At 34.0% G+C, this 25732-nt stretch overlaps 1 protein-coding gene and 1 long non-coding RNA gene across 2 annotated transcripts; both read right to left on the bottom strand.

Annotated features, from left to right (window-relative positions):
* Nucleotides 1-1165: 1165 nt before the first annotated feature.
* Nucleotides 1166-22366, bottom strand: LOC107596924 (uncharacterized). Its single transcript, XM_016287789.1, has 11 exons — nt 22312-22366; nt 21263-21448; nt 21009-21128; nt 20866-20922; nt 20098-20214; nt 18189-18374; nt 17773-17895; nt 17629-17685; nt 2402-2536; nt 1797-1934; nt 1166-1625 (listed from the first exon to the last, which is right to left on the bottom strand). Exons 2-11 carry the CDS (start codon nt 21425-21427, stop codon nt 1617-1619), a joined length of 1107 nt encoding a protein of 368 aa, XP_016143275.1. The 5' UTR covers nt 21428-21448; nt 22312-22366; the 3' UTR covers nt 1166-1616.
* On the bottom strand, nt 15585-17053 carry LOC107596933 (uncharacterized). The gene is made up of 3 exons (XR_001610420.1): nt 16997-17053; nt 16469-16606; nt 15585-15686 (listed from the first exon to the last, which is right to left on the bottom strand). It is a non-coding gene; the product is annotated as an uncharacterized lncRNA (long non-coding RNA).
* Nucleotides 22367-25732: the final 3366 nt, after the last annotated feature.

Below are 25732 nucleotides of genomic sequence, written 5' to 3' on the forward strand. Positions count from 1 at the left end.
TGTGGGACTTAGGGTTATAATAGTTGCTTATAATAAACCCACCTAAGAGAGCAGAGAAATCTATAAGGCCTACCTGAGGCTGATGATGGTGCTTAGCCAGTCTTAGCAATTTCTGCGATTTGGCTGTCCTTTTCCATCCAAATAGTGCTTTGGTAATTTGGACGGGGTTGAAATCATAAGTATAGTCTGTGACACAAACTTCTCTGACGTCCTCCTGGAAAACTTGTCTTGTCCGAGTAGGGATTTAAATGTCCGATAATTTGGACATGTAACGCTTAACACATAATTACATTAAACTAAAACCAACATCAATGGTCATTACGTAGTTCCAACAGCATTTATAATAACATGATTTTTAGCTAAATATGGCAGGGGTATTTTGGTACAAACTTTTTTGAAAAAGTACTGAAAACATTTGAAAGTGATGTATAAACCCATGTTTCCTATTAATATAACTTATAATTTAATATAGTTTTTTTTTTCTTTGTGGGACTTACAAAATAAATAGATTGTGAGTATTGATATATAGGTACTGTAGTACTGATGTGCCCATCCCTAGTAAATTACTCCTGTAACTACACAAACTATAACATCATTTATGCCATATCAGTTCTGAGTCTGATAATACAGTCAAGAAAAACAAGCTGATCAACCCGAATCACCTTTGAAAGTACAATTTATATATTTATTTTTACCACTATTCAGAAAGCAGTTGTCAGAAAAATTGTGAGAATGCAACAAAAGGTTGTGGTTGTACTGAGGGCTTTGTTGATGCACTGAGCAGCCATATTCAGAACTCAACTTGAGGCGGTGTTCCAGTATAAAGTTTCTCTTTCAAACTCAAAATTTCTGACTTATTTCTTTCACTGAAATTCATGTTTCATGATCTGTGTGACTTTTTCTGTTAACTCCATTATGTATTCAGTGTGCTCCCCATTGTAAAGAGACCGCAGGGTTAAGATGGGAGAGAGGGAGGGAGGGCTGGGTTATGTTGAATTGAGATGTTACTTTGCTTTCATTCTGACTTGTTTGCAAATTAAAAAAAAGAAATCTGACTTACAAGCACAAATGGAACGCACCATTATAACTACCTTTGTTTGAGGGCCAGCAGTAGCCAGCAGGCGGGTATTATGCAAATGTATTAAATGATGACGTAGCTACTGTATGTCACAGAAATAATGACGGACAAACATTGTAGGATTGAGGATTTCTGAAGTGGTCACCTTTATTTAAAAGACTCATATATCAGTCCAATCATGTTTTGCTTTAAAAAAAAATTATGTTAACATGTGGTTGATAACACAGGGTTTCACAACTCTGGCCCTCAAGATCTATGGTCCTGTAGAGTTTAGCTCCAACCCTGACCAACGCACCTGCCTGGCTTATTTTTTTTTATTATTTTTTTTTAGAAATCCCGAAGGCTAGCTTGATTGATTAGCTTGTACATATGTGTTTGATCATGGTTTGAAGATCAATTTTCCAATTAAATGTGTCCATATATTCTCACTCTCTTACTATTATAGATACACTAGAAAGAAAGAAAAATATTTGAGTCAGAAGCAACACTACAAATATGAATTCCTTGCAACCTTTGGATGGTATCTCCTTACTGTGACTCAGTATCCCTGGGAAGTAACAGACAAAATATGTTAGTGTACAAGAGACAAACGAAATCCACACACAAGATTAAAACCCAGTAGAAGTTATATTTAGAAGAATATATCTATTGGGTTTTGGGTTAAAACTAACTGGCACTCTATTAATAGCAACTGCATCATCACCACTAAACCCTTTACCTGGTTTATTGCCACATTGATCACCGTAGAGTCTGTGCTGTTGGTGGCTTTGCAGGCAAATGCTGAGATAAAGATGGAGATGATCAACTGAAGGATGGAGAACACCAGCAATATTCCAAGGATCCCTGAACCAAACCCCTAAAAACATACATTCAACATGCTCATATTGAAAGCAGTTCCACAAATAACATCCCAGCAATTATATTGATTTTATTCTGATGATAAGAGTGTATCTCAAAAATCAGGATATAAAACTTCACAAATCTTCTGTCATTTGCACACCCTCTTGTCATTTTATGATTTTTTTTCTTCTAAAGAAAGTATTTTAAAGACTGCTTTAACACAATTACAATGAATGAAGACTGAGCTTCCATGCTTCAAAAACACAAGAAAGCACCATATAAGCTAGAACTGTTCATACAACTTGTGTACTATATTTCAAATCTTTTCTAATCACCCAATAGCTTTATGTAAGGAACAACCTGGGGTTTATATTAAGATTTTCATTGATTAATGACATATAGGTAAATGATAACAGAATCTTTTTGGGTGAACTTTTACTTAAATAAAACCGCAATTAAAACAAAATAATGTACATTTAGTACCTGAGGATTTATACAGTCATGCTTATAGCAATTTGGACGAATCGATGAGGTGATTCCTATGTCTGCACCCATCAGAATAATGGATATCCCTGCAGTTATGGCACTGATCACATTCATTCCAAGAGAGGCTTTCAACTACAGGGGAAAAAAGCTTTTAAGTGCTAGGAATTGTGATGGCACATACTTGTAAAACATCCTAAACTCTGTAAAGTAATAATGAGTCAGATATTTTGATCTGTTAGTGGTAAAATAATGAATGTCTAAAAATAAAATGAACGTTGTTTTTTTTAAATAAAAAATAATGAATGTTGTGCTAAAAAAAGCTGAGTTTAATATCTAATGTTTAATATATGGTGATCAAAATATTGTGTGTGTGTGTGTGTGTGTGTGTATATATATACAATATAAATAATTTACATTACTAAATTAATTGTAGTGCAAGTATAACTGATGAATATGATAAGTTAGGCAAGGTCAGTTGCACACCTGATACAAATCTTGATCAAAATTTTTTTTACCACCTTTCTAAAGCTGCAATGAGAGCTTTACTGCTAACAGATTACGATGTCTGGACTGATGCTCAATTGTTGAGAGCTTGTGGTGATTTGAATTGAGTACAATTCAACAATTACTTGAGTAATGTAAATAATTACTCTCACGCTCAGATTTCAGCATATTGTGTGTGTACATACCACACATGGATGAAGTTTATTCTGCGCCTCAACAGACAGAGAGCCAGCACTGATGTACTGAGAAAGAAACACAGGACATGTTAAAGTTCATTCAGGAAATAAAAATTAAAAGGGAATTAAAGCTAAACTATTAAATTAAACTTACAATGAAAGATCCCCAGAAGGTGATGCCACTAGCGACAGAAATAGTTCTAAATATGGGGAAATTTGCGGTGAGTACAATACCAAGTAAGAAGACCATCACTCCAATCATTATCTGTACAGCCTAGAGAGCAGATATACAGTAGGTCAGGTGTTTTATTCATGATGGCATAACATTTATGGTTGGAGACACAAAAATAGAAGCTATTTGTGTTTAGTAGGGGAGAGCGGGGCACAAAGTAACACTTTTTGACTTTCTCAGTTTGTGTAAATCCACGTGGGGTTCAGAATATAAATCTTTTTTTTTATCCACAGTAATTTTACACTTGTCTAGTACAAATATGTCGCTTTGTTTCATAATTACAGTGTATACGTTTTTCTTTATTTACAAAAAATAGAAATGAAATGTGACAACATGCCCCGTAGGTGGGGTACATTGTAACATCTGAGGGGCACGTTGTAACATGACCATATAACAGCTTAAAATGTTATCTGATCGAATGAAAAAATTTTACAAGACAAACTAAAATATTTTGTTAATAAAATAATAAAATAAAATAATGGCGTTTTTTAAGAATTAAAAATAATCTGATTTTGGAGTTTGACAATGAACACATTGCAGCTTGGGACGGCCCATATACATGAGCAAAATGCTTTACGTCTTCACATATTTATTCACCTGTTTCTCGTTGTTTCTCATTAAAATTCATTAAATTAAATCGTGTAAATTACATCGTTAATGTCATAGAATAGTACATTGTAATGCAGTGTTACAATGTGCCCCATCTGTGCAACAGGAATTTAAAACTGGTTAGTGTCTTCTGCTAGTTATCAAAGCATTAAAAAACTAGCTAAACTGATAACAGATTGGAGATTAAAATAATAGCAGATTTGTCTCATTTTAAATGAATAATAAAAACTGAGATGAATTTCGGCCCAATTTTATTCTATATAATGTTGATATGGTAACTAATAAATACTGTAAATTTAGTTATGCTAGCAAGTGTGGAAATATTAAAATCAGGTGTGTTACCACTAACCTCGCGTTACTTTGTGCCCCGCGCTCCCCTACACTAAGGGACAACTGTCATTTTAAGTGATCTAAAAGAAATTAAACGCTAAGAATATTCCCAAAACTATACATATCATTATAATTCATTAAATGCATTACCCCCAGTGCCTTTGGTTGTGCTTTGAAAAATCCTTTAAGAGCTGAATTGTGAGATACTCCTCTGGCCTGCTGTCCATCAACAAAAACAACACCATCTTTTGCCTCCTGTGGATTTATTTGACAGGCAGTTGTGCCTGTGGCTTTGTTGTGGTTGTTTGACATTTACTTTCCATTTTTCTAGTTGTACCTTTGCTGTAGTCAACCATGTGGAGAGATTGCTGACATGAGCAGACTGTAGCATTGTAGCCTACAGTACTTGTGCACTCCAGATTTTTAGGCTGCTATGAGCATATATGTAGATATGTAGATAACTACAGCATATAGAAATAGCATCATCTGACTAGTTATAGTTGTCACAACACCACTACCAGAATCATTTCATTTTTCAGTGAAACACCCGTCACAGAGGCAGGTGGCTTTGAAGATACTGAGACAGATGCAGAGACCACAAATGCTTATCATTGATGTGTTTTCTTGTCATGCACAGGAAAAGCTTCTTGAACCCTGGTTTTAACTGACAGTAACATTTACTTTCTGACTCCAGACATTCCAAATATGCTGGGTCCCCAGTTGCATGTTAAAAATGTACTGGTCCCAAAGTCAAGCGTAAAACTAAGACTAAACATACAAGCCCAGTGTGTGGTTGCATTAAATGCTTAGACTAGTCTTACAATTAAGTCATCTAATGTTTTCCTTGTCATCTAAACTTTTTCAAGTCAGTTACATAAAAATGTAGATTGGTCTAATTTGAATCCAAAAAAGTAAGATTGATTGCCCTTTGAATAACTGCTACTGTAGTTCGTCAGACTTGTTCTTAATAAACAGTCTTAACATAATGACTAAGTTTGTACAAGCGGCCCCAAGATCTACTCATTTAGAAGCTTGGTTAACAAATGCAATCTTTTGTCCATGTCAAACATGAAATAGAAGAATAGCCATTCCAAATAATTCTATAATATACACAAATACTCTTGTTTTATTCTGTTCAGTTCCAGTAACACAACATACATACAAAAAAAAAAAAAAAACTTTTCTCAATTTTCTAAGGAAGCTGATACCGCTGTGGTAAAAGAGAGTTTACAATGGAAAGTATTGTGGTTGACTTTTATTCTACTTAAATGCATCAGTAGTTGGTTAAAAGTGTTGGTTAAAAGCTCCTTTTTTCTTTTTCTTTCTTTTTTTACTGGTCCTAAAATGGTGATTGAAAAATTATAATTTTTTCTTGAATATTGGAGCACAAAACATTGTAAAAAAAAAAAAAGGATTTAATTCAAACATGTGATGTATTTTCATGTGTGTTTGTGGCAAGGTGACAGGATCCTGACACTCTTGTCTGGTTCGGTTTACATTGAGATCAAGATACCCATGCTCCATGTTTGGTCTCTTGTTGTGAGCACATGGCTTGTGATTGTTTTCACTGACCGTGTGTACTTGTATTTCACACACAAAAAGAAGCTGCAGTATAATAATATTTTATGTGTTGCAGTCTAACAGCAATCAGACCACCACAGCATATTGAGGCCATGAGTTTTTTATTTTATCACAGAAGAAAATGAAGAAAAAAAGAATCAAAATCACACACAATTTTAATTCATCATTAAATGATTCATCCGCAGTGCCTTTGTTTTGTTCTTTGAAAAATTCTAAAAGAGCCGTATTGTGTTTTGTTCCTCTGGCTTGCTGTCCATCATGACAAATCTGTGGATTTACTTGGATGACAACTGTAGCTTTGTTAGTTGAAATGACATTGCTGCTTTCCATTTCACTGAATCACAAAAGGCTAAACTACAAATGCAAGATATATATACCATCCTGGTTAACAGATACAGTACAATCTTTGATGCATGTCAAACATAAAATAATATAACAGACATGTTAGTTACAAATGAGACTCAGAATCATTATCAGACAGAATCATTATCAGTTTTAATTCTGCTAGCAAGAGCCACACACCTGAAACACCATATTTTTATAGGCTGAGAGAAACCCACCTCAACCTAATTAAGTAGTCCAAAAGTATGAACAATTCTGTAGTTTACAATAAAGCTGTATGCTGTGATCAGGTTATACTGTAGGTTATTTATATTTATTTTACAATCTACTAGCTTTAACTTTGGTTGTGGCTTGTAATAGCAACACCACCATTAAATCATTTAAGTGCCACATTGACCACTGTAGAATGGATGTTGCTGGTGGCTTTGCAGGCAAATGCTGAGATAAAGATGGAGATGATGAACTGAGGAATGGTGAACACCAGCATTACTCCAACAGTCCACAAAATAAAACTCTGCAAAACATTCAACATGGCCATATATGAAAGTAGTTCCAAGAAAAAACATCCATCAACTACACTGAGTGAGTTACTAGAAATTATATTAAGCAGGTATTTTGAGCTAAATATGAGGGCATATCAACAAACAGGATTAAGCAAGAGGTCACAAAGAAAGAAAGAAAGAAAGAAAGAAAGAAAGAGAAGTCATTCTTCTATGGAACATGACACATTTTGAAGACAGTTTTTTGCGATTACAATAAATGGTAACTGGAGCTTTCAAGCTTCAAAGAAAACACAAATCAAAAACAACTGGATTGTTATTATTATTATTAACTTGATAATCTGTCCTTCTAGTGAGGTGTTGGATTGAGTCTTGAACTTCAGAAATAAATTAGTCCAAATAATGGACAAGTCTGAATTTGTGAACCGGAAAAATAAAGTTCATAAATAGGACTTCATCTGCATCTCTCATGAACTCTTATGAACATGCCAAGAAAAAGCTAAAGCAGATGCTAGAATTTTCAGTGAATAATGACTTAGAAGTCTGGTTCTTACAGAAAGTTATTGTATGGCTTGTAATATATTGTATTGCACAGATCACACGGACTGCTTTTGTGATAGTTTTAAAATTCTTGTCCCTAGTCATTGTAAATGTATGTTATAGAGTGACCCATGCAGTCTTCATTATATAAAACTGCAATTAAAGACTAAAACAATTTAATACACATTACTCATTAATAATGTAATGAGATAACACTGATAACACTCTGGCGTTTTGAGTGGTGAGTGGATTCTCACCGCCTCTGACTTGCCATCCCATTCTAGAAATCAACAGATATGTCTGTAGTTGGCGTTATTGCTCAATGCTGAAAAAACACTTTGTAAACAGAAATGCTCATGCCCTAGAAAAAAGTCAGCATGCTTGGAATAATCTATGCATTTCTTAAAATTGCATTAAAATAAATTAATTAACGAGAGGAACGTCACTCAGTAAAACGAAGTAAAAAAAAACTTTTTTACATTAGAAATTAGCTTGAGTTAAAGTAAAAGTACCCATCTTTAAATCTACTGTTGGTACAAATTTCACAAAAATGTACTCAAGTAAATTTAACGGAATAAATATACCTTGTTACTAACCACCTCTGCTGGATAATCCAATGATGTTTCTTCTAATTGTATGCCCATCAGAAGAATTGATATCCCTGCAGTTACAGCACTGACCACATTCATCCCAAGAGAGGCTTGCACCTGCATGAACAGAATGTACTATTTTTAGAAAATTTAAAGAACAGAATTAAAAGGCTTGCAGAAACCTGCAGTAGAGCTCTTATGACAAAATATTTCTTTCATTTTTAATGATCTAGAATAAAAGAAATGGCAAGAATATTCCCAAAACCATATATCATTAAATGCATTACCCCTAGTTCCTTTGGTTGTGCTTTGAAAAATTCTGTAAGACTATTGTGTTTTGTTCTTCTGGCCTCCTGTCCATCAACAAAAATAACACTGTCTTTCACCTCGTGTGGATTTACTTGTATGATAACTGTAGCTTTGTCAGTAGATATGACCTTGCTGGTTTCCATTCTTGGAGAAGTTTTGTCTGAAAACAGTGCCATTCAGATTCATATAGATACTTTCATTTGATTGTCTAATGGAATTTCAAGTACAAAGCGAAACTTACCAAGAGCGACACTAAAATAATTATTGATGCAAAAAAGATATATTACCTGGAATGAGATTTGTTGAGGTCTGGTAGCTCTCTCAATGTATCTTTGTGTGCGTAGACTCGGTGAAGAAGGTGGGGCTACAAAGTTTCTTTTGATTTCCACCTTCATCTTAAAACAGGAAGGTGCATTTTACATATAGAAAAAAATGGCTATTATTATTATAAAAATGCAAAAACAATTGTATAAAAATAGACAATAATAAAATTGTTAATAATAACTGTTAATAATTTGAAATGTATTGTAATTTAAAATGTTTAAATTGTGCTGTATGTAATCAGTGACAGTGTGCTGACGTCTTTTTCTCACACCATCACACCATACTCAGCAAAGCAGTATTACGAATATTTTCTATGCTAGGTGTCGCCAATGGCTTTTGCAAGGGGGGCCACTGACTGGACCATCACTGATTTAATTAATTATGCACAAAAAAATATTTAGAGGCAACTTTTTAGAGGTACCTTTGCTATCACTGATTACATACCTAATACATAATGATTATTTGTGGGTTTTCACTGCAAAACTACACAAAAGAAATGCTCAAATATCAGTGCCATTTATGAGAAAAGCCACAGCAAATTCAGTCATTTTGGGACACAAAAAATAAAACTAAAACTGAATAATCAGAACCTTTCAAAGAACACCAGCTCATGTGTCTATGTTCAAAACACAAACATTCAAATTATTTATAATTATTAAATTTTAAGCACAAAGAGTTACTGTATGTAGTCCGCAGTAGACTCATCATCGGCACTTTTACAGTTTTTTTCAACTGCTTACACACATTTTCAAAACTTTGCCTCTTTTTTTCAAAACTTTGCACACAAATCCAAGAATTGCACACACAAAATGTAAAATGCCTCACATCTCTTGCAAAATGAAGCACTGAATTCAAAATATCACAAACACATCTCAAAAGCAATCATTTACAAACACCTTTGCCATAATATTAATTCCTGTTCAATTTTTGTGTGTTACATAGAGAATTGTGTGTTGTGCTTAGCAATAAGTGTTTTATGAAATTGAAAACTGAGTCAAAGGCTGAGAATTCGAGTATGATTATGCAGATTTGGTGTGTGGTGTTTGAGTGTCAGGTTTCAGAAATTGTGTGACAAGTAAAGATTCTGTGTGTAAGCAGTTGAGCAGTTTGGGTAATGTGAAATATTTATCTGTAAAGCCACATCAATAAAATCTTCCTTTCTAGTTTTCAGTATTGCCCAAATTGTTATGACTTTCAGAACAAGCCTAAGACGTGAGCAACATGTTATGCCATATCAAAGCCATTTAGCTGATGCAGATAATTCATGAACTGGACACAAACACTTACTAATGGTGTGTGTGTGCCTACTTAACCATATTTTGGGGACAAATTTGTACCCAAAAGTGAGCTAAACGTGACAAAATCTCCAAAAACCTCCCTTTGGGGACGTCCTCATTGTAAAACAGGTATAAAAATAAAGTAAACAAAGTTTTTTTTTTTTAATTGTAAAAATGCAGAACGTTTCCTGTAAGGGGTAGGTCTGGTGTAGTAGAGCAATAGAATATACAGTTTGTACAGTATAAAAACCATTACGAAAGAACAGGCTTAGAGCTACTGCCCCCAGATGGCTCATTTTAGATAACACAAATGTTTTTGCCTTGTTCACTGACTAACTTTTTAAAATGCTGTTCATGTACATTATGTTCCTGATGAAAGTAGGAGATCATATCATACAGAATGTAGAATATGACTTAGTGTTTATCTAATAGTTTATTTGTTCATGACTATGCACACAAGACTTCTCCCTTTCTGCAACACACATCAATCTAAATGAGTCTGGCCTTCTTAATATGCTTTATTGGCTTGCAGACTCTCATTCATGTTTTTCCACATTTGATTAAACAGATCTATGTACAATGTAAATAAAAGTAGTTTTCTGCTGTAGGACATTATCCGTTATTCAAAGTCAGGGTACTTCTTTTTTTTTTTGATGGAGCATGTTTGATTTAGTTGTAGTTAATGTGGTCGATACTCATGCATGAATCCAAATGACTCCACTAGTTAAGGTTAACTCCTCATTGGTTCAGTTCATGATTAGTTCCTGTCCTTACTAGTCATTAGATCTTAAATACATAAATTATTCATTTAGAATCTTCATCATTTACATCACTTATAAACAGGGGCGTGTTATGCTGAGTTTTTTCACTAAAGTATATACATTTCTGTGACTTTGGAAGGTTATTTTATAACATTCAAATACTAATTCATGATTCTCAAAATAGGTTTTTAATTTTATTTGCTCATTTGGCTGGTTAGCATGGGCAGTTAGTCCCTTCTTGTATAAATGTCGTTAAAAAATAATCTGGTTATCAACACAGAATATAATTTTATTTCACAGTTTATTTCTGAACATTGGACTATACCTTAATAGAAGAAACATACTGCATTGTGCTTGTTTTTCTGTGTGCATACATGTTTTACTATACTTGTGAGCCAGTTTTATTAAATGTTTTCACAAATATATTTTTATTATATTAGTAGTAGTAACCTGACTCGAAAGACTCATAAATCAGTCTTTAAAAATAATGTTGGTTGCACTTTACTTTACAGTATGTGCACTTACCTGTACTTATAGTGTTCTTAAGAAAGTATAAGGTAACTACATGGGTTAGGGTCAGGAACATGCAGAGAGTTCCTGGGGGTAGGGGCTCAAATGTAAAAAAGCGGGTATTTATATATGGAGTATTTCCAATTTAACAATTACTACAGTAAAATTATATATATGCATATTTATAAAAATAAAGTCCTTTGTGTGTTCTTGAACTTGAATTGCATACACTTCACGTAATAGGCCTGTTGGTGGCACTTGGGCTTCATTTAACCAATGGTATATGTCAGTATGTAAGGAGTAAATGAAACGTTCCTTAAAATTAATGTGAATTCTACTTTAGCAATTTCAAGGAAGAAAAAAAAACTGAAAACAGAGAGTGGCTACATAGTTTTTACACTGTTCCACTTCACATTGTCCAATGAAATTTAAGCTTGTTTAAGAGGCACACAATGCACAATGCCATGTCTCTGACTTACAGATATAAGTAGAAATAAACAGGTTTTGAGTATATCGTTACTCTTTTGTACAATATTGACCACAATATTATTTTTGATAACTGTTGAAAGAGGGGCACTTTTGGTTAATTTTGGAAAAAGGGCAGGGGACTTGAGCCCTCTGCACGTGCCTGGTTAGGGTTATGTTTAGGGTACGTTCAGGGCTAGTACCTAGTTATTACTCAGTTATTGTAATTACTATAACCAAGTACATAGTATGTACATGTGGAACAGGACTGTAAAAAAAGTGGTACCATAACGTCAATATGAAGTTGACATATAGTACATATAGTTCTCAACTCTATACAGCCCTTATATAGCCCTTACGGTCTATGATCCTGCATAGTTTAGCTCCAAACATGATCAACTCACCTTTGCCTGTAATTTTTTTTAAATCCCAAAGGGCTTGCTCATTTTTGTTTGATCAGGGTTATAACCAAACGTTGCAGGTCAATTTTCCAATAATTATAAAATATTCACAAATCTTCACAAGTCCTTCTGAAGCTTCAAAGTTAGAGTCCTGCTCAACATTAAACACCTGAATATGATGGTCTAGTAAGTGCATATGGCTATGTCGCAAATGTTTCTGCCCCAGCAGTCACAACATGATTAAAATTATAATTTGAAGAATGCTATATATTAAAAAGCTTTACATTAACTGACTTTCTATTAATGCAGCAAATGAAATGACAACCATCAATGGTTTCATGTTTTACATTACACACAGTTTAGCATTATGTGATTCATTTACAACAAAACATAAGAAAACATGTTTTGTTTTTCCTATTAAGGATGTCTTTCCTAATAAAAAAGCACCCAATAATTGACTTGTAGTTCCTAAACCTTTTTCATAAACAGGGCCTGTCTTTGGGCAGTGTATAATGAACAGTTTAGGTGGGTGACTCTTAAAGGGATAGTTCACCCAAAAATGAAAATTTGATGTTTATCTGCTTACCCCCAGGGCATTACCGCCACCTATCTCTTAAATGGACCATTGACACTCTATCTACAACAGGGATCCTCAAATCTGGCCCACGAGATCCACTTTCCTGCAGAGTTTAGCTCTAACCCTAATCAAACACACCTGAGCATGCTAATCAATGTCTTCAGGATCATTAGAAAATCACAGGTAGGTGAGTTTGATCAGGGTTGGAGCTAAACTCTGCAGCGCATTGGCCCTCCAGGGCAAGATTTGAGGAACACTGATCTACAATCTCAATTAGGAGTGGCAATGGTCCATTTGAGAGATAGGTGGCGGTAATGCACTTATTAGTCTGCAATCTGTCGTAAAGCAAAGAAGAAGAAGAAGACGCGCCGGCTGTTGAGAATGCACTCAGGACAGTTCGAGCATTGCGGTGAATCAGAGGTAAAAAACGATATAAATACTGTTCAGTTTCTTGCACAGACCGATCGTTTCATGTATTTACACATCAATGTATCATCACGAGACATTTTGTTTGTGTATGTTTTTTTGACTCTCAAAGCCGTGATTCCCATTCACTTCCATTATATGACTGACAGACTGCAACGGTTTGAGTTAAAAAATCTTTGTTTGTGTTCTACTGAAGAAACAAAGTCACTTACATCTTGGATGCCCTGGGGGTAAGCAGATAAACATCAAATTTTAATTTTTGGGTGAACTATCCCTTTAACCACTGTAGCGTCTGGACCACTCAAACACACAATATATATTTTGTAATATATTATTCTGTAACACCCCAGGAAGCCGAACAGGCCCCTGGTTCCATGGTAACCCTGACACCCGATACATTTACGACCTCCTGGAATTTAGGTGAAGAAAATCACTTCCTTGCCCATAGGGAAAATCCACAAGGGAAGGACTTTTCTTTGCTAATTAATTAATAGGAAAACCTTTCTTTGAATGAACACACATGATCCTTCAGGTCATTGGGTATATTATTGTCATCGTGTATTTTGTCTTTGAAATTGTATACTGTTATGCAGGCTTATAATCGAAACACACTCCTGCCAGCTTGCATATATATAACTCTACCATGTTTAGTACCTATGAATTCGTATTCGGATGATCTAATTGAGACTGTATATTGTATGTTTACACCTACGCAACATATTAGTGTTCTAAGAGTCTTTAATAATTTTTATCCGAGTTTCATATGCAAATTACCATGCTTTCAAACAAAGGGCCATAAAAATGCCCCAGTATCTCAGAACTCCCACTTGAGATTCCGGACTTCCTCATTGGACAAGCCCATCTTGAGAGGCGTGAATCTTTGCAGGCTTTAAAGGCCGCACTTCATGTGACCCCCCCAGTCGTGGTTCTGTTAGGTTTCGATAAGACGCTCCAACGCTCCAGAACATCCTAAGCTCGTGCCAGGCTTCGGCCTTGTCCTTTCCATTCATCAAGATCCTCTGACTCAAAACTGGTTCTTTTCATTGACCAACTTCAGCAAAGATCAACTGGAAACTTCAGATGATGGGCAGTGGGCAGTGGGCAGCCATTTATGCTGTGGCGCCCGGGGAGCAGTTGGGGGTTCGGTGCCTTGCTCAAGGGCACCTCAGTCATGGTATTGAAGGTGGGAGAGAGCGCTGTACATTCATTCCCCCCACCTACAATCCCTGCCGGTACGAGACTCGAACCCACAGCCTTTGGGTTATGAGTCCGACTCTCTAACCATTAGGCCACGACTTCCCATAGATTACATCAAACCTCTCTTTCAAACAGACGAGACATGCAAGTATCAAACTTAGTCTTATTAATTAGGTATCATTTGCAGGTGTGTTTGAACTAAGAATGTGATGTTTCCCTCGGGCAGATCTGCTGAATATGCAAATGGTTCTATAACTTCCTATTCTTATTTCTCTTCTCTTTACTGTGTTAAGCTTTGAACCCTTTCCTATACAAACTGTGTGTGTGTGTGTGTGTGTGTGTATGTTAGACCAGTTTATGTGTTTATGTAGTATGTTAGACTAGTTTAAGTGTTTATGTAGTTAATAAAACCTTACTTGTATCACACTTGACGTGGTTCATTGTTTGCTCATAACTGGAGTCACTTAATCATGCAGATTTATGCTACAAGCTTTTGTAGAATTGTACAGTAAGGAAGTTATTTCCCTTAACCAGGAAATTAACGTTCTTAGAATTGACAAGACAGTTGACCCTGAGAGGTCAGCTAAATATCTACAGCGGATCTAAAATATTCATAATTAATTATAACTAGTTATGATTAATTATTCATATTTCCCATGAGCTGATTCGTTACACCACATACCTGGAGGGAATATTGTATATTTAAATATATATTGGATATATATTGGTTGTTGAGATAAAACTGACTAAATAATTTACCAAATCAGTGCCACATTGACCATTGTGAGTTTGAGTTTGCTGGTGGCTTTGCAGGCAAATGCTGAGCTAAAGATGGAGATGATGAACTGCAGAACACCAGCAATATTCCAAGGATCCCCTTGGAAAAAAAATCAACATGCCCATATATAATGTTTTCACTGGCCAACTTAATTTTATTTTGTAAATATATACAAATTTTGATGGCTGCAAAACACTCCAAAATCGTTAGGACAGAGACATGTTTCTGGAGGACCTGGAGAACCCTAACCCTAATAAAAATAAATAGTTATGTCTGATAACACTGTTCTCAGTAACTAGTGAAAATACACAACCCTGTTTTTTATATATAGAGCTATACGGACATCTAATGGCTACACCAAGGTATTACAGATGTTTTCCCCTCACAGATGTTTTTCCCCAGTGGCGCTAACCTGCCTCATTCAATGGATTTTAATTACTTTTGCACAATTTGAACTTAAATACTGCATGAATTGAAAACAAAATATCAATTGTGAATATTGTTTAGTAACATGTAATCCCTTCAAAATACCAAAGAGTAAAGAAAAAAACATCACTGAAATGAAATATAGTATATTCATTTCATAAAAATAAATGTTTTATACAACTATATGGTTTCCGGTCTGCTTTGACCACAAACAACATGACTGTGACTCCTAAATGAACAATATCAGAAAATAGTAATAATAAAATAAAATGAAATAATTATGATAATTATGATGATGTTGATGATGACTATGATAATATGATAATATAAAAAAAATGGCTTAAGTTATCAGAAACAACAATCAACAAACAACAAAGTTCCTTGCAACTTTTGGACAGTAGGATCTTCTCATTGTGACTCAGTAACCCTGGAAAATAATAGACACGATATGTTAGTAAACAAGAGATTCAGACTAATTTTCAGTTTTAATTTTGTTATTATTACCAACAGTTGGGGGGGCGGAGGGGGTTAATGGGCGCTTGACTGATTGCACAGACACTATTGGAAGAGAGCTAAACTGGATGATGACATCACTGAATCATCAATGAATTGACTTTAACTGAAAAAAATGACTATTTTCTATTGTCCTCTTGCATGATTGACAAACTATTTTCCTGTTTGACACTGTAAAGCTGCTTTGACTTAATCTGTATTGTATAAAGTGTTACATAAATAAAGGTGACTTGACTTGACAAGTAAGTTCCACACACCATAACAACTGTTTTTATAGGCTATGTGAGGAATAACCAGGAAAAGCCCATTGGCACACTCTTCACCTGTCTAGTTGAATGAAAAAGGCTGTAGTTTACAATAAAGTATGCTGTTGTTTTTTAATTAGGAGTAAATAAGTTATGTTATATGTAGCATAACTACATTTCAACATTACAAGTTTAAAGATAGTTAATTGTAAATTGAACTAGACTATAGAAGACTATTATTATATTATTATTACTATATTATGTAGTAGAATACAGTTTACATTGGACCATATTATGGTCACTTTATAATTCCTATTTATTCTGCTAGCTTTACCATTGTAGTTGTGGCTTGTTTAATGTAAATTAAAATACATGCATGGATAAATCTTACTGCCATTAATTATATAATTATAGTAATTACATCACCATTACACCACTAAAAAACATTTACCTAGTTTAGTGCCACATTGACCACTGTAGAGTCGGTGTTGCAGGTGGCTTTGCAGGCAAATCCTGAGATAAAGATGGAAATGATAAACTGGAGGATGGAGAACACCAGCAATATTCCAGTGATCCCCATATTATTGCTCTAAAGAAGAACAAAAAGGAAATTCAACATTCCCATATGAAAACAGTTTAGCGAATAATATCTCAGCAATTATACTGAGTGAATTTATCAATATTATTACATTACTAGGAGGCATCATATGCCTTTCAAACTCTTGGAACATATCTGGTGCACAAGTCACATGGACTATTTTTTTCTTGTTTTTTTATACTTTAGCTGTGGAAATTTCCAGTCCATAGTCATTATAATTGTATGGAAAAGAGTGACCAGCACAATCTCTATTAGTAAAATTAGTAAGTGATGACACAATTGTCATTTTGGATTGAACTATTAATTTAACCAAATAAAACAGCAATTAAAAACAAATTTAAACAGATCATATTAATTTATTGCAAATTGTACATTTAGCACCTTCAATTTTGAACAAATGACAGTGTCAGTACGATTGTAGTTATAGGAGCATCTTCGATAGGGCATTGGAATGTAATGCATCTCTACGGCCATCAGAGTAATGGCGATCGCTGCAGTTATGGCACTGATCACATTCATTCCAAGAGAGGCTTTCACCTACAGGAAGAAAGGTTGATGCTTAAAAGGTGACATATTGTTATAATAATGGTGTACACATGTAAAACGGCTTGAAAACTGAAAATCAGACTACTGTGGTAAAAGAGAGTTTATCATGGAAAGGTTTGTGGTTTTGTGGTATTCTGTTTACGCAAATGTATTAGCGTGACTAAAATCTCCCTTAAGATTACTCATCCCAAAATATGTTGATACAAAACATATATATATATTTTTTAATACTGGAGCATCTTTTTTTAAAATATAGTTCTCATGTAAATACAAGTTACATAAAAAGCTGTTGTTCTTGTTTGTTTTAATTCAAAATTATGTAAATATTAAGGCAGCGAAAGGTATATATAGGAAAATGGTGTTGATTTTGTTGCTATTTGGTTTTTAAGAGTTTGAGAATAAAATCACAAAGTCCTTTTACCCCGTACCCACTGTACCCTACTTTTCAGCACATTATATATACATACCACACACAGATGAAGTTTTTTCTGCGCTGCAACAGACAGAGAGCCAGCACTGATGTACTGAGAAAGACACACAGGACATGTTAAAGTTCATTCTGGAAATTAGAATAAGAAGCTAGAAAGCAAAGCCGTCAAAAAGAAACTTACAATAAGGGATCCCCAGTAGGTGATGCCACTAAAGATAAAAATGGGTAGCTCAAAGGTATTGATATTAGTGGTGCATACAATACCAAACAAGAAAATCACCACTCCTATCATTATCTGGACAGTCTAGACAGGGCAGATATGGGTTAAATGTTTATTCATTTTTTATTTATTTATCTTTTCCCATAATGGTATATCATTAATGTTTGAAAACACACACACACACACACACACACACACACAAAGAAAAGCTACAGTAATGTTTTATGCACTACAGCCTTAAAGTAATCAGAATGGCACACATATATTCACTTCAGGACATATGACAACACAGTTTTATTTTCTGTTCATTTTATCACACAAGATAATATGGCACTAAAATATTCCCAAAATCATTTATAATTATAATTCATCATTACCCCTAGTGCCTTTGGTTGTGCTTTGAAAAATCCTTTAAGAGCAGTATTGTGATATGCTCCTCTGGCCTGCTGTTCGTCATCACAAATAACATTATCTTGTTTCACTTGTGGATTTACTTGGATGATAACTGTAGCTTTGTCAGTTGACATGAACTTGCTGCTTTCCATTCTTGGCAAAGTTTTCACCTGCAATTAAAAGGAAAGTTCACCAAAAATAATAATTCTGTCATTGCTTACTCGCTCTCAAGTTGTTCCAAATCTGTATAGGTTTCTTTCATCTGTTAACCACAAAAGAAGAATTACTTGAAGAATGATGTTAACCAAACCTTTGACAGTAGCTACTGAAAATAAAAATTAAAATTATGCAAACCAATGGCTACCAGCTACTGTTTTGTTACCAACATTCTTTAAAAAATCTTCTTTTGTATTCCACAGAAGAAAGAAATGTATACACCTTTGGAACAACATGAAGGTGAGTATATGAAAGAATTTTCATTGTTGGGTAAATTATTCTTTTAAGCCTTAAGCATTAAAATTTACAAATTGTCTGCTTTTCATGAACAATACATCTGCATTTATATTTACAGCATTGTCTTGATTGATAAAACTGTGATACTGCCAGTGTTTCTAAAACAAAAAAATTACAAAGGCTTTGTTAGATTGCATATTGTCATAAAAAGTAAAGGTAGAACAAATGCACAGCTAAAAATGTTATCACTGTAATGTATACTCATATAATACCTTGATTAAACACTTAAGATAAAAGTATAGAGAAGTTTTGACAAGGATCCCAAAAAAATAAAAAAAAAATAAAAAACTTAAATGAGCAACAAATTACACTAAAACAATAGCTGGTATGAAATATCACAAAAAGTCCAAATGTTATTGTAATTTGTAATTGATGTATATCAAAGTGTGTATATAAAGATACACTTTATAATTAAAATAATATTAAGTGTTACCTGAGCAAATGATCAATTAAATATATTTCACCTGAAATTAAATGAGTTGTGTTGATGTGGCTGTCTGATCGTTCTTCTGGTGTATCTTTGTGTGTGTGGACTGTGAAGAACCGCTAAGGAGGAGCTTGTGTCATATGATCTTGCATCATACTTTTAAGGATTATTTTGATGCCCTTCCTCATAAAATTCAAAGGGCTTTACATATAGATAAAAACTACAAGGTAGCATAAATTATGGCCACATTAATTAAAGGGACACCGGAGCCCGAGACCAGATAGGCATCTAGCTAGGCTCTAGCTAAGCCCACCCAAATGTCTGACTTACCCAATCAAAACTTAATTTGTACAATTTAAAAGTAAATGCACATTACAATAGCCCATTTTTGCTGCATCACTTAATGTAAAGTGTTACTTCTCTCTCTATGAAAATAGGCTACATGATGTTTTTATTTACTTAAAAATCTGCTTTGTTTGTATTGAGCCTTTTCCTGCAATGGGATCAGATCTTGAAATTGAGAAACAGGATAAGTCAGATTCATGGACAAAGCTGAATGGTTTTGTGAACTGAAAAATACATGTAAAATAACATGTAAATATTAATATTAATAATTTTCAGTGAATAATGACTTACTTCTCAGCCTGTTTCTCACACAAAGCTATCTTATGGCCTGGAATATTGGGCACAGATCATATGGACTGCTTTTGTGATAACTTCAAATGTCTTGCCCCCAGTCAGTGTAATTGTATGTTACAGAGTGACCAGTACAGTCTTCAGAATTTCTCGATCTGTGTTCTACGCATCCAGGTTTGGAGTCATATACGAGCAAGTAAACAATGACAGAATTTTCAACTGTGCCTTTAAGTAAATAACTGCTATTAAAACACTAAAAACAAATTAATGCACAATTAAACATGAATACAAAATATTGCACATTGTGAATATAATACCTCAACATATAAACTTGGATGATCCATTGATATTAATGCTAACTGTATGCCCATCAGAAGAATGGCCATCCCTGCGGTTATGGCACTGAACACATTTATTCCAAGAGATGCTTTCACCTGCAGGAACAGAATGTACTAGTTTCAGACTACTAGGAGTATTTTTTAATACTCAAAGACAGATCAGTGAAAAGCTTGAAACTTACAATTACTTTTAAGTAGGGGAGACCTACTTTAAAAAAAAAAAAGTATTGGGGGGTGGGTTGTGTAACATCTTTTCCCATTTACTTCTACTGGACCAACAAAGTGGATGTTATAATAATAATAATAATTCTGAAGTAAATTTGAAAGACTCTAACTGCATTTAAAGACTCTAATCTACATAGTGATATGTTGGAGATTTACATTTAAAACAGCTAATTTGGAGCAGACAAATAGGAAAGCATATCAAAATTAGACATACATTGGGCAAAACACTGGGTTACAGACGTTAAAGCAAAAACTCTTACAACTATCCAAAGCCTTTTGTTTAGTTGATACAAATGTAGTTGCAATCTTGATCACTGGTCCAGTTTTTTGGTCCTTTTACCAGCAGTAGCTTTACAAGCTACAATGAGACAACCAATCTTTGCTAATAGATGATATCTGAACTTCTGCATTTATGACAGCTTGAGGTGATTTAAAGTGCACAGTTATAACTAATACTAGTGGGAAAATATATTAAAAACAATGTGTTATAATGTGCCGAATCAGTCGGGGTTATGTACATACCACACATGGATGATGTTTATTCTGCGCAGCGACAGACAAAGAGCCAGCACTGATGTACTGAGAAAAACAAACAAATGACATTTAAAGGTCATTCTGGAAATTAAAATGAGAAGCAATAAAGCAAAACCATTAAATAAACTTACAATAAGGGACCCCCAGTAGCTTATGCCACTATAGTCAAGAATTGCAGAATAACTGTAGACATTGGAGGTAAGTACAATACCAAGTATGAAGATCATCGCTCCAATCATTATCTGGACAGTCTAGAGGGCACACATAGGTCAGGTATTTTATTCATGATGGCATAAAATGTGTGTTTGGATACAGTGATAGAAGAGATTAAATACTCAGAACATTCCCAAAACCATATTTTATAATTCATAATTAAATGCATTACCCCCAGTGCCTTTGGTTGTGCTTTGAAAAATCCTTTAAGAGCCGTATTGTGATTTTTTCCTCCGGCATGACCATCAACAAAAATAACAGTGTCTTGTATCACCTGTGGATTTACTTCGATGACAACTGTAGGTTTGTCAGTTGAGATGACCTTACTGCTTTCCATTCTTAGAAAGGTTTTGAATTTCTGCAATAAGCACAAGTTTATATTGTGCAAGTTCAATAAGAAATGTGAACACAGGTCTTTGCATACAGGAGCAATTATTACTAGTTAAAGATGACAAAAATATCTCTGTTAATCAGACACTGCAAAAATAAATAAATACACGCATACATAGAATTTAGTACTTCAGTAGGTTGTTATTTGTCTATTTCATATCTTTGTAATAAACTGGCAACCAACAAAAACAGTGATGGTAATGAGAAAGCCACATGAGGAATCAAAGCTCATCACAAGTAGATTTTCCACAAGCTGAGGTAAATATTAACAAATAGTAGGTGCACGACACCATCATGGTAACACAGATGACACAATAAAAAAATGTGATAAACATTAATTTAACAACATGAGATGTAACATATAAAATGTAAGAAGAACTAAGAGGAAATATAATAATTTCAATGTAAAAACAGCAAATGTGAAGTGCCACAGGCAGTTCTGGGAATGTCAATTTATGGTCTTTCACTGTAAATTATAGAATTACTTGGACATTTTCACTTTCATAAATTGAACAATATTTTACTATAAAATTACATTAAATGTCCTATTCGATTTATTACAGTTCATTGTATAGCGTAAGGGAATTTACCCTTAACCAAATAATATTTTTTTACCATTTTTTGTTTACTTTTACTGTTCCAAATGCACACATTTTTTAGTGTTGCTAAATAGCTTTTTGACAAAGATACCTTTGTCCAGCCTAATGTTCTAACAAATCAAAAAACATTTAAAATGAGTTTTTAGCACCACACAATAAATGAGCAACAACTTACACTAAAAAGCACACAATATAAAAAAGAACATTGATGTTAATTTATAAAATATCTTACCTGAAATGAGATTAGTTGATGTCTGGTAACTCTTTTTGTATCTTTGTGTGTTGACTCTGATCTGAAAGAACAGTTAAGGAGGGGCTTGCTTTTAGTAGAAACTTTCTGTTAATGGCCACCTTCGTCTTAAAACACAAAGCACTTTGGTGAAAGATAATGTTCATCGCAGCATAACTGGCAACTGATGACAGATAATATTTGTTTTATTATTAAAATATCTGCATATGCATTTTAAACAGGCCAATAATAATAATAATAATAATAATAGTATGTACATGTGGAAAATAATGTGTTTTTTTAACCTTAAACCGCACTCACACATTTCATTACACCAAAAACACAAAATAATGTTATTTTTAGCAACATCATATGACCCCTTTAAGAATAATCAGAACTCTTCTAAGAGCACTAGGATACATGTTTAAAATATATACAGGAAATTATTTATAAATTAAATCCATTTAAATAATTGTTTCATTGGTTCAAAGTCCTAGTTACAATATATAACATTCTTTGCTCTGTTACTGTTTAGATTTTTGGCACAAAGAGCTGTCCTTAGTCTTGTTACTTAGTTACTTGTTACTAGTTACTTGTTACTAGTTACTTGTTACTTGGTCCACAGTAGACTCACAGCACACTTTTCATTCTATCAACAACCATATTACTGCAAAAAGGTGAAAAAAAGCAAGAAAAGAAAAAGAAAAAAGAAAAATGTTAGAAATCAAGCATTCCTGCAGCTCAAACAGTAGAACATGGCACTATCCATGTTAAGATCATGGGTTAAATTCCCTGGGAATTCAGGGACTGATTATATGTATATATTTTACAACTCAGACAACTGCTCTAGTATCACACCAATCAAGTTGAAGGTGGTTTACCATGGAACATTTGTGGTTGCCTTAGTTCATTTCCTTTTGCTAGCCGTACATTTGCTGCCTTGTAAGCTATTTAACCATAAAGACTGAACTTAAGCAGACTTGTTAACTTTGCAACATCAGTAAAATGTTTGTTTTCTGTTTTTAGCATTGACCAAATTGAAAGCAAATGTAAGACATTTTAGAATAAGCATAAGAACATGTGAGCAGCATACACATGATGGCAAATTTTGAGCTATATTTTAAAGGTATTACTTTTAAAGGTAATACTTTGTTTACTGAAATGCTGCTCAGAAACACTGAGAACGGATGCAGAAGAAGATGAGCTGATTTACAAACCACAAACACTTACAGATTACATGTTTTCCTGTCATACACAGGGACAACTTTTTGTTCATTAAACAGAATTCTGGTTTTAATGGACATTAAACACAGAATTCTGATTCATGATCTCAAACATGCCTATAATCTCCAAGTGAACATAAATGTACTGACACCAAGATGAAATGTAAACCTTACAATGAAACTTTTCAACTTAAACTTTTTATTTGTTACAAAAAAAGATACAATAAAGTCAACAATTAAGTAATCTGATGCACTTTTAAATTAAAATTTTAATTATATCAATGAGGCGGTCTAATGACACAGAAGCATGTTTGTGCAGATGGCACATTTAGATAATACAAATCTTTACCTTGTTTACTGAGGGGGGGGGAAATCATCTTGCTCCTGTTCTCATTTTTATAGGACATGTTGTTCATGTAAATGCTGTTCCTGATGAAAGTGCATGTGTAAATGTGGCATTCAGTATTATCTTCATAAATGTTCCTGAAACAAATGACTCTGAATGTGTTTATGTAATAGTTTATTATTGTTGTTCATTACTGTCCACACAAGCCTTTTCCCTTTCTGCAACACAAATCAATCTAAATGAGGACTGAGGGTCTGGTTTTCTTAATAAGCTCTATTGACCTGCAGACTCTCATCAATGATAAAGTCAATTGTAAACATGCATGCGCGCACACACACACATACACACACAGCCAACTGAATGTATAAGCAGTATATATAAAACAGGAAAGCATTATTCAGAAAGCTGTACTACCAAAGAGAAGCACACACTGAATTGTATTTGCAGTGGTATTAATTATTAAACATCTTCTCCCAAAAGCATTGAGTCCAGTAAAGCAGTGTGAAGTGAGAAAGGTCAAGGACAACCCTCAAAAGACTAATATTGATTTTTCTAATGCATTTTTGTTGGTTTTAAAAACATCTAATCATAATATATACACTAGTCAACATTTAAAATGGATCAAAACCTTTGTCCTAAAGCCTAAAACCAAAATGTGTGGTTTGATGAACTTTGATGAACTTTTTTTGATCCACTTCAAATGTTGACTATCACTTCCTTTTCATGTCTCACATTCTGTTCTCTTTTCTCCTAACATGAAGTAGTATGTGTAACTGCTAATGTTTCTTAGTCTTTTTTTAATATTAAAAAAGAAAAATGTGTGCACAAAAACACAGGCTGTTTCAAATTTTTGAATTTTGTTACCCAACTGTTAAAAAGCACGGACATTTTTTTCTTTCTCTTTTTTTGCTTAAATATCTCACATAGTCCTGTAAAATTTAAACGGGCATCTTTTATATTAGGACCTAATGACCTCTCTCCAATGATAGATTTGGAGCATTGATCTGGATGAGGCTGTCAGCTGTGCCTCACTGTGTGTCTCCCTTTCAGTCTTTGCTTCTCCAAGGCTTTGCAGTCTTGTATTAATAATAGCCAAGCATTGACCACTCAAAATATAATTCTGGGGCAGAAAATGAAAGAACCGGTGTCTGGACCAAAAGCTGGACTTGTTTTTGTTAAGAAGTTGAGCAGATCGATACCACCCATGAAGAGGCTCTGTGTCCTCACAATCGATTCTCTGCTGACTTCCACAGAAGACGTGATGGATTTGTGCTAGTATTTAAACCATTTTTTAGTAGAAAGTAAAGTCATATATACAGTATATATATATATATGAGGTGGCTCTAGACCACTTTCAACTTGCTTCATACACCTAAATTCAACATGAATTGTCCTAAAAGGACCAGTGTAATATAAATAATAAAAAGTACAAATAAAAGATTAAGTGAAATCTAATGTTTAATTATTATCATATTTCTAAAGCATTTAAAATGTAATGTCTCTGATTACTTAATTTTAGGGAATTAATTATTATTAATTCATTCAGGGTTTGAAAGGACTTGAATCTGAAAATTCGAGGTCCACCTGATTAAAACTGAATTCCAATTTGATAGTTTACACTTTAAATCAACGGTCGTCCAGCTAGCCGTTGACCTCAGTACATATTTTAACAATTTGAATATTTGTATTTCCCTGGCCACGGGCTAATACATTCTTTGATAAGTAAGCTACGAGCTAGGTAACATGATCTTGGCAAGGTTTGACTTTAAATTATACGACACCAGACAATGATTCTTTATAAATGAAACACGAATTTTATTGGCTATTCTAGATTACATTAAAACTAAGCTAAAAC

This window comes from Sinocyclocheilus grahami, unplaced genomic scaffold (genome assembly GCF_001515645.1).
Source record: "Sinocyclocheilus grahami isolate Dianchi unplaced genomic scaffold, SAMN03320097.WGS_v1.1 scaffold12.1, whole genome shotgun sequence".
In the NCBI taxonomy this organism is placed as follows: domain Eukaryota; kingdom Metazoa; phylum Chordata; class Actinopteri; order Cypriniformes; family Cyprinidae; genus Sinocyclocheilus; species Sinocyclocheilus grahami.